The sequence below is a fragment of the Bemisia tabaci genome, chromosome 9 (genome assembly GCF_918797505.1).
Source record: "Bemisia tabaci chromosome 9, PGI_BMITA_v3".
Taxonomy (NCBI): domain Eukaryota; kingdom Metazoa; phylum Arthropoda; class Insecta; order Hemiptera; family Aleyrodidae; genus Bemisia; species Bemisia tabaci.
In genome coordinates this window covers 41,052,193-41,062,820 of record NC_092801.1, presented here as the reverse complement: position 1 = coordinate 41,062,820, position 10,628 = coordinate 41,052,193, and the positions used below count along the sequence as shown (strand labels likewise).

At 38.3% G+C, this 10,628-nt stretch overlaps 1 protein-coding gene across 1 annotated transcript; it reads left to right on the top strand.

Moving 5' to 3' along the window:
- The first annotated feature begins 5,154 nt into the window (after positions 1–5,154).
- On the top strand, positions 5,155–9,452 carry LOC109036873 (tRNA (guanine-N(7)-)-methyltransferase non-catalytic subunit wdr4). The gene is made up of 3 exons (XM_072304751.1): positions 5,155–5,450; positions 6,867–7,366; positions 8,266–9,452. The coding sequence occupies exons 2-3, from the start codon at positions 7,097–7,099 to the stop codon at positions 9,223–9,225; spliced, it is 1,230 nt and encodes a 409-aa protein (XP_072160852.1). The 5' UTR covers positions 5,155–5,450; positions 6,867–7,096; the 3' UTR covers positions 9,226–9,452.
- Positions 9,453–10,628: the final 1,176 nt, after the last annotated feature.

Here is a 10,628-nt window from a genome sequence, read left to right as displayed (position 1 = left end):
ATATGTGATTTTTTTAGACATTGTCTAATTGCCATCGAGTAAGATCTTGAACAGGATTTATTCAAGCTGCGGGTCGATTGTTGAATCGTTATCGAATGACCTTGATCGATATATTGCATTGTGAAGATAGGGATTTATCGATCGAGATCATTCGATAACGATTCAACAATCGACCCGCAGGTCAGGATTTAATGATTTCTTGCAATTTCATATTAGTAGTTTTGCCCGTTGAAATAATATTAATCTCCATGTCCATCATGGGAATACTCATTTACGGATCTCTACAGATATCCATACTATAGATATATATTTTTTCCGCTCATATATTTCAGTCTGAAAAAACTCTTGTTCGGTATACTAGCGCGAAATAATCAGAGGATGCTAATAGAAGAAGCAGAAATATCCAACAAAAAGGTAAAATGTGATAGGAGATTTGCAACGTGGCAAATTGAGATACGTGATAAGGTACTTTCACCATACATATATGGACGGTGGGACTACCAGACCAAGTACCTAAACTCCGCTCCCATCCCATTTTTTTGAAGGAGAAAAAACCCATATCATTTCTTGAAATTTTCCCAGAGTTTTCTTCCCATTGATAGGATAAAACACGGTAGTTTTCACAAATTGACGTCGAGTAGTTTTCCATTTCAAAAATAAAGTATGACAGGAAGTCGACAATGTCGCAAACTGACATACGTGGTTTGGTAGTTTCACCATCTCTGTAAAAGAACACACGTTTACAAAAATTCAAATTAGAATTTGGGTTGGCTTTTCCGTTATACATACGAAACTAAAGAAAGATTAAGCGATATCCGATGTGGTTTGGCCACTTCTAGTTCAATGCGTCTGATTTTAAACACGCAAAACGATGGACGTGGGATGTAGCGCCTAGATGCGACTATTATTCGTGTTCCGAAGTTCTCTGCGTGGCATACCTAAAAATTGAAGGCGTTCTGGCTTGTCGTGCGTGCATAGTCACGGTTCGTTTTAAAAAATTTTAATTTTTCTGAGGACCACCCGCGATTTTTTTTTATAAAAGTGTCAAGGAAGGTTTCTGGATTAAGGTATTGAAAACCGCAAAATCGTAAGTGGGGCCGTTTTTTTTATATTCGACTTTTTCTATTTTTAAGGGTAAAATGGCGGCAAAAGCCAATGTATGACCACTAAAACCCCCAGCCATCTAGTCAAATTAAGTTAAAACTTTATGTATGTTAGTCCTTGACATGTAAATGGGTGCCCTCAAAAGTTTCAAACCCTCCCTGAAAGTACTGCACCCCCTTATGCGGTGTTGCCAAGTTACGTACCCGATAATGACGCGACTGACGGGGCAATGTAGATTTTGAGTTGCGATCATCACCAAAACTTATGAAAACCCTTACCATTATACAATGTGAGGATACTTTTAAATCTTATTCGATAAGAGCATGCGCGGTTGCCATATTTTCGTTTTTTGAAATTGCAAAATTTGACCAGAAAATGTCAATTTGTTTTATTTGATTAAAAACAGTCAATGCTTATTTTTCACCGACATTATCAATTGATAGACTAGAATTGAAGAATTTTTACGTACAATGGGGCACTATGTCAAAGTCACTTGACTTCAATCAGGGAATGCAGCTGATCTATGAATATATGTACACACAAATCGACGAGCGGATTTGGTTCGAAAAAAATTCCCGCGGTTATTGTTCCTGACTCAAAGAGTAAAATTTGGAACCCCCCCCCCCCTCTTAATATCCAAAAAAAATTGAGAAAAAATATTTTTCAATTCACAAGTAAGTGGTAAACAAGAACCATCTAGACATTTTACTGATGTTCGCAAAGAATGGAAGCCCTGACCGCTCGAAGTCCAATTAAAGAGAAAAAACTTTAAGGTTCACATATGATATAAGTGTGTTTTATCTAATTGTTCTAGATTTCTAAACATTGGAAATAATAGCAAAAATATCGTAATGTGGGAAATGAACTTTCGAGGTTAATGACCGAGATACGTTTGCTTGTTTGTTCCTGTTTAATAACTGTGCGAGCGATTTTTTGAGGTTTTCAGAATTTGCCTCGGAATCAAAAAGTAAAATTTAAACAATTTTTCACTCAATTTTTGCGAAGAGAAGAAAAGAGGACTCCCATTTTGCTCGCTAGTAAGAAGAGCACACCCATATTAAATCTAGACCGCCCAAGATTCACCTCCCGCGCGGAGGGCATTTTCGTTGCTGCTTAACAGTTTATGGCAGACCTGCTTACAAGATAAAAAGCACTTTTTTCATTGATGAATCTTGAATTTCCTTTAAAGGTAATTAGAGCTCCGTATTATGATAATGTCGGTGAAAAATAAGCATTGACTGTTTTTAATCAAATAAAACAAATTGACATTTTCTGGTCAAATTTTGCAATTTCAAAAAACGAAAATATGGCAACCGCGCATGCTCTTATCGAATAAGATTTAAAAGTATCCTCACATTGTATAATGGTAAGGGTTTTCATAAGTTTTGGTGATGATCGCAACTCAAAATCTACATTGCCCCGTCAGTCGCGTCATTATCGGGTACGTAACTTGGCAACACCGCATAAGGGGGTGCAGTTCTTTCAGGGAGGGTTTGAAACTTTTGAGGGCACCCATTTAAATGTCAAGGACTAACATATATAAAATTTTAACTTAATTTGACTAGATGGCTGGGGGTTTTAGTGGTCATACATTGGCTTTTGCCGCCATTTTACCCTTAAAAATAGGAAAAGTCGAAAATAAAAAAAAAACGGCCCCACTTACGATTTTGCGGTTTCCAATACCTTAATCTAGAAACCTTTCTTGACACTTTTATAAAAAAAAATCGCGGGTGGTCTTCAGAAAAATTAAAATTTTTTAAAACGAACCGTGTATTATTACGTGCGTAGGTGAGCGCTATTTTGCAGTTTCATCAATGAGAATAATGTGTATTTTATTTCAGGATGGTTTTGTCTTAATGTCATCAAATGGATAAAATTAACCGGAATGAGGCCAACTCGCTGCCTAACTTTCTCTGGCGTTTTATTTTTTGTTTCTTGTTTCCACATTTTGCTGCAAAAACACTCAAAAACTGGCCCCGCAAGAGCACTGTAACGGTTATCAATGAGAAAACGTTCCATAAAACTTGTAAAAACTCGAATTATAATTTGTGTTTAATACTTCCTTCTAAATGATGAACATTTTCCCCGACTCTAAACATTTACCGATGTAAAAGAAGCTTCATGCGAAGCCTGAAATGTTTCCTTGTGAACCAACCTTGTGAATTTTTTATTCGTGGAGGTTGTTGAAGGTGAACATTTTTTAGGAGTTAAAAAATACTGTTATGAGATAATACTGAGAACAGCTTTTGATCTATGCTGATTCACTGATTGGGAATTATTGTGAGCTCTTGTATAGTCTTGACACTGGAATCAGGATACAAAAAAAATTGTCAGAAACAATTAGGAAACGTCTGATCTAGTTACGCTGATGTCCATATGATGGCATAGAGACAAAATCATCCGGAAATAAAATGCACAATTTGCTCATCGATGAAACTAAAATAGCGCTCCGCTCTGCGCGTATTACGGTGCGCGCAAAGCAAACCAAAACGCCTTCAATATTTACGTACGCAACGCGGACAACTCCGGAACACGAATAGTTGTATCAAGGCGCTACATCCAACGTCCGTCGTTTCCCGTTGTTTCCTTGACATAAATCAAACGCATTTAAGTAGAACTAGCCAAACCAGTCTCTTGATAGTTTTATGCCTTCCAGAGAAAATGCAACAAAATCCGACAGAATATTCTGTGAGTATTCTCTTTGCAGTCCAGGATAAATTCATATAGGGTTAGGAGGTATTATTATTCTGTTTCATCGTTCTGTAAGTAAATAAAACATCAGGCAAAACCAGGCATCATAAAATATAATGAGACTGACACTGATCAAATCCTATAAACTGAAGGTAATTCTGAAAATAAATAATTTAGAGGAGTCGGCTTTCCTATGCTAGCCCGTGTTAAATTATCCAACTTCAATTTAAATTCAAAATTGGGAAGCTTATTTTCGGAAACGGTTCAAATGGGGGGGGGGGGGGGGTTCATACCCCCTTACTACGGTTCACGTAAATCTTATTTCTTACCGCTCATTTATGTTGTCCCACTCCACTAATGTCGTAAAATCTTCTTCCAACCCTAATAATCGCACGTTGGTGTCTCCTTTTTTCTTCGACACCCTGTATTTGCCATTGTTGACACGTGTAGCTGTGGTGGTGATTTTATTATGTAACCTTTCTGAAAGTATGCATGGTCTATCTATTTTATCTCCTTGATGGTTCGCCGCGATTAGTGTCTTTGTACTGTCATGATAAGGAAAAACGCCGTTGCCAAATTTTCCCGGAATAGACATGTATTTTTGAAGAAATTTTTCTCTTTTTTCCTTTAAAATTTTTAGATATTTTTGATTAAATTACAAGCAAAATTGTTTGAAAAGTTTGAAGAAAAATACAATTATCCGTTAAATTTGTTTTCCATTGTAGGAGATACGGCAACGTTTGGAGGCTCATACAGCGCTCTTCCTTAGCACGGCAGTGCAACAGACCAAAGACATAAAGACGGAGCGCTAAAAGCAAAAAATGAAGCTTCTTTTCAATCACCTCTACTATTGGCTAGAGGATTGGCGGCGAAATCGGGACAAGTTTGAAATTCAAATGTAGGGCGGGAACTAAATAAAATTGCGGTAACAAAGTATTTTAGGTTGATTTTTGCCCAAATTCACTTACACATTCATATTTTTATAACTTAAGGTTAGTTTTGGTCCGTCGTCGACCGATTAATTTCATTTGGGAGTAACGGTCATCTACGACTGTAACGGCCTGTTTGAACCGGCAGAACCACCATGAGCAGAAGAAAAACTAACTTTGTCTGAGATTACTGCCTGTTACAGAGCAAAAGTAGGTGTATTATAATAGGACGCAGTCCCAACTTTCTTAATATATTCGTTTTAGGCATTTTAAATACGTTTCGAAGAAGAAATGTGGAAAAATCAAGAGAACAAGTTCAAATCAAATATCCGTTTGCCGCCATGGATTCCCGAGCTCATTTACACACTCACACAAGCACCCACCGCCAAACCAGGCTTCACTTTTTCCCCGTGCTTTTAGATACGAGCACTCCGTCTTTATGTCTTTGCAACAGACGCAGCCTTTCTTATTGTTTTCGGCTCTTTGCTCTTGGTGCACCATATCATTCACTTCCGTTTCAAAGTTCTTCCTGTGTGTTGCGTGCGCAGTGTTATGTGAACAAATTCAGTAACTTTATTGTTTTCCGAGAAAATTAAATCAATTCGGCTCTCGCACGACTTGGTGCTTCCTAAGGAAGATCTTCTCCCAAATAGTCACTTGGGAATAAGTGCCCACTGCGCACGCGCTAAGAAAAATTAGGTATTAGAACAAGGAGCACATACATAGGTACAATATAAGAAAAAGGTAACCAAAATCTTGTTATAATATGGGGAGTAAAACACGACTAACACATGTCGTGGTTGATTTTTTGTGTGTCAGTTTTCCCTGTGTCAAATTGACTTAATCTTTGGGTCGAGGTGAGCAAATCTTTGTGTTGAAATCTGAGACCTCGTAAAAAACTAGTCACCAGGATCGATCCTAAGTCACATCGGAGGTAATCCAATGCGCTAGCTATTCGCAAGTCACAACCTCTGAGCATCGCATTGGGAGATGAATAAGAGTGCATACGTTTGGCAGGAACTTTCTCATGATCCGATGTTTCAGTCAGAGTAACCTACGGTTTGGGTCGATTGGACACAACATTGTGTTCAGCAATCAAGTCCTGTGGGTCGATCTGACAAAAAAAAGTAACATAAGCGTATTAAAAGTGATTCAGGTTCGATCCTCTCTGGCCCCGAATTTTCAAAGAGGTTGCATGCAGATTTTCAACCCAAGGATTTGGTCGACGTATCACAAAGCTTTCGTGAATTTAACCACAAGGAAAACCAACCCATGCCTAAAGAATTCTGCCATCTTAAGTAAAAATGCCGTAACTCCATTCAACACTTTTTCAATTTTTCCCGACAAAATGCTGCTTTACAGAGAACCTAGGAAATATTCATCCTTCATTTTTTCAATACAACTCCGCCACACCATTTAGAACTAAAAATGAAAAAAAATGAAACCTTGTGGCAATCGGATTTTCTTATAATAGAGCAGTACGTGCTGGAAAAAGTGGAAAAAGTGGAAAAGTGGAAAAAGCTCGAATGGAGTTACGGCGTTTTTGCCGTGAACGGCAGGATTAACCAAAAGCTTTGTGTTACTTCGAGTTTTACTTCTCGTAATAACACGAAATTTTGGTTACTCTTTTTTCTGTGTACACATACGAGTGTAAATTTCTCCAACATGATTTGAGGAATGAATCTTTTTGACTTTTTAGTTCGAATCGAATCGTACATAGTTTAAAACAAATCACGACATGGCTCTCGCGTATCGGCGATGTAGGCAATGACAACAGCGCAGTTCTACCGTACTAAGGAAGAACGCCGTATAAATCTTCAGGCGTTGCCAAATTTCCTTTGCTAAAACACAAATTTCTTGGTAAACTTATGAATATTTTTCTTCTAATTTCTCAGATAATGTGCTTCGCAATTCCAACAAAAAGTCCTGAAAATTTCAAGAAAAAATATTCATAGCTTTCCCCAGAAATGAGCATTTTATCGAAGGAAATTTGGCAACTCTCGAATGTTCATACGGCGTTCTTCCTTAGCATGGCAGAGTTCCTCTTTATTGCGAGGCTTTTGTAATCTATGGGCATTGCACGGGCACAGCTTGTTCGTCCACGGTTTTTGGTTTTTATTGTGGTTTTAAGTCTGATTACAGTGTGCATAAATGGGATTAAAATCTTTAAATTCGGATTCAAGTCAGTGTCTCTGTGAAATTACTGACACTGGTTGAGATCGTACCCAATCGTCATCCCCAACATAAAACCTCAGTCGTAGCTTTATTTATCACACGTGTGTCCGTCAAGCAGACTCAACGATTGTGCTGTGCGGACTTTTTATGCGTAGGCACTTATTAAAGAAGTTTTTGGGGCGTTAAATTCTATACTGATGGCGTGCATATCTGTGAGCAATAATCTCATCGCTGTAACTGCGAAGTACAGCTCAATATTTTTGAGACTATCAGATCAGAAATTCAATCTTGTCGAAGCAGGACCTAATCGTCCCAGTCGATTCTCTGGATATAACAGAGAGCTTGACGTTGCATCCTCTGCAATTTCGCCGTGTGGTAAATGGTTTGCATACTCTATAAACAACAAACGGTTGAGCGTTTGGGACATCGATGACTGGCAGCTTGTGGGTGATTTCACGATAACAGGAAAAGTTAAAATGTGAAATACCTGAGAAATAAAAGTGCACCAATTTTAACAGGATTTCATTACCTCATTCTAAAGGTATTAAACTTCCTTTTTCCAGCTTTGGCACGCTCTATTTTGATTCAGTGCAAAGTTAAAGTGATTGATAAACAAGCCATTGAATCAGGTATCAGCGCTTTCCGCGGGACTGCTGGAGGTCCACGCAAACATAGCGGCCCTGCCAAATTGTGTCGGTTACGTAACAGACACAGCGTAACCGACACTCAAAAATGTGAGATTAAAGATGATACAAAAGATGAAACTTGGCAATTCTTGAGTTATGAGGTGGAATTAATGCTGCCTTAAAAGTTTTCTAAACTTTGGAGACTTCGTTTTAGTTTAATACTATTAAATTGAGGTTTTTGCGTAGTGAGGAATTAGTGCTACACACGTAAAAATCACTGGTTTTCATAATAATTTAAGTTTTCATTGTAAAAAAAACTGACTTATCAGTAATGGTTTTGTCAAGAAGACTTCAGCGAACAATTTGATGGCAGTTTTGAAACTCCTGACTCCATCTGGCGAGATAAACACTGCACTTAATACAACTGCAAAAATTTGTCGCCAAATGTGGCGACACCTCTTTCTTATGACTTTTCTCGCTCAATAATAAACATTTCAGTTCAAACTGGCAATTTTCTTGAACAATAGAGTCTCTTTTCAGCAAATATTGCCAAAGAGTTCATGATCAGTACTGATATGTTACCGCAAACTGCTCTTTTGCTTCAAAATCGGGGTTGGCGACGCGTAACCGACCGGACATTTTCGGCCTTTAAAGTCTCATATTATTAAATATAATAATAATTCATCATATTTTTTAGCATGGATAGGTTCAGGGACATCATTCCTATTGATTAATTAATTTGGTTTTCAATCGTTTTGCCCTATGTCGTTAATAACCCACGGCGACACGACTATTCCTATTATCGTGAAATCACCCTTGTGGTGTCGAAGAAGATTCCGCGAGGAGCAAGGAAAATCTGTTTCACAGCTGACGGCGAGAGCGTCATCGTAGCGGACAAATCGGGCGAAGTGCTTTCATTCAATCTTGATAGTTCTAAGGAGGAAGGAACTTTCCTCCTAGGGCACGTCTCAATTTTATTGGATATGATCCTAACTCCAGACAACTTCATCATTACGTGCGACAGAGATGAAAAAATCCGGGTTTCTCACTATCCAAACAGTTACAATATCCAGACTTACTGCCTAGGTCACGAAGAGTTTGTAACGAGTATCAACCTATTCAGTGCTAGTGCTAAAATAATTCTCTCTAGTTCCGGTGATGGGACAATCAGGTTCTGGAATTATCTGACTGGCGCAGAGCTGAGCGTTTACAATTGCTCTGATGATGTCCAACCTGACACTGAAAAACCTATTCCTGTCACCAAATTGCAACTGACACAGTTCGACTCAACATTACAAATTGCCTGTGTGTCTTTGCACAAACACAATGAAGTCCTAGTCTACCATATTGCCAACAGCTTAAATGTAATTCTGAGTCAGCGTGTTCCTTTGCTGAAACCACCTCTATGCATTCTCCTGACTGGAGAAAAAGACTTATGGACTTTAGAAAATAAAGGGGTCCAGGTCTATTCACTAGACAGAGGTAGGAAATCTTTTATTGCGTCATCAAATAATAAATTTAAAACTGCATTGGAGATTTTAAACAAACATATCGCTGCATTTAGTCCATCAATTGAAGAGAGTGGTGATATCAGTGTACTGTACAAAAGAGCATATGACGAAGTACAAGATTATCTCGAGAGGAAATCAACAAGAATATCCGAAGGATCTAGTGATTCAGACGATGATGGGCCTTCTTAGCAGGATAATCAACCTGTTGAACACTCCCCTCAATGGTTCTGTGAGTATCTCGGGTGATTTTTTATGCACTTCAGAATCAAGCAATATTAAAAAGAGACTCACAGTGCAAGAACATGGCTGTAGTAAAAATCTAAGAGCACTTTTTGAGAAGAGCATCATTGCAGATTTCCTCTTGCATTTTCATTTTTGGAAAACAAATAGATAAATATAATTTCTTGGAATTTTTATCAATTTTTTATTAATCCTGTCCCGGTTATTTTTTTACTATTTAAAACAGTTACATACATTTTTTATTCTTAACAAATAAAGTGACAATAATGATGATAGAAGCTTGACATTTTGATGAGAATATTGGAATAATTATGTTCCGCAACTGAACTCAGTTTGAAGAGTACAAAACTAGAATGAGGAATGATATAGTGGGGCATCACGGGGCAAAAAATGAGTAACGTGTAAAGGCAGACAGACCTCAAACAATTCATTAAATTCAATCCATCCAACCCTTGCGCACTAGGATGCTACACATTATTTGACATAGCTGACGCCTCCGCGCGCAAATCTTGAGGAGGCACCATGACCTTCACCAACGCAAGGAAAATGTAAATATAAACACACCGATTGATAAAATCCCGTCTCGTCAAGTGTGTTTTGGCGGTTTGGCGTCGGCCATGTTGAATATGTACTCATTTTGCATGTAAAATGTTTTTCCTGATATCGACGGTGAAAGTCGGCAATCACATAACTCGATTTGCGACGTCGCAGACTTCCTGTCATACTTTATTCTTTAAACGGAAAACTACTCAACGGTAATTCCTTAAAACTGCCGTGATTTTTCTTCTATGTGCGAGGAAAATTCTGCAAAAACTGCAAGGAATCATGTCCATTTGTTCTCCTTTAAAAAAATAACATAGTTGCGGAGATTTTCAGACACCGCAAACGAGTTATGTGATTGCCGACTTGCACCGTCGATATGCTTCATTATGTTTTCCTGAGGAATTCATAATGTTGGTCGATGATTTGATCATATCAATCCGCTGGGGGAGGCGCGAGCTTGTCACGATGTTGAGTGCTTTTTCCTTCGTGCACGGATCTTATGTGTTTTGTTAGCATCACACTGTGTTTATAACTTTTCAAGCAATGATCGTAGGGGCATGCATACTGTTTCGGCTCATCCCACCCTTAAAATAGAGAAGATAAAAAGTGATTATTTTAAGACGAAAGACAGCATGAAAATGTGGAATAGGACTTATCTTTCAATAAAATCTCATCTTGTTATACTTGAACCGGATAGACCTTGTGAACATGTCGAATACGTGCTCAAACTGCTCGCAGCGCTCGGCTCGTTCTGTTCGTTCGTCCAAAACGCTCTAGTGCGTACCCAGCTTAACACTGAGCTTAACCCC

What these genes read in the sequence shown, in the direction of transcription:
- LOC109036873 (XM_072304751.1), top strand. Translation starts at nt 7,097, where the DNA reads ATGGCGTGCATATCTGTGAGCAATAATCTCATCGCTGTAACTGCGAAG. An exon ending in GTGATTTCACGATAACAGGA is followed by an intron (nt 7,367 to 8,265) that starts AAAGTTAAAATG and finishes GATTAATTAATT; the next exon opens with TGGTTTTCAATCGTTTTGCC.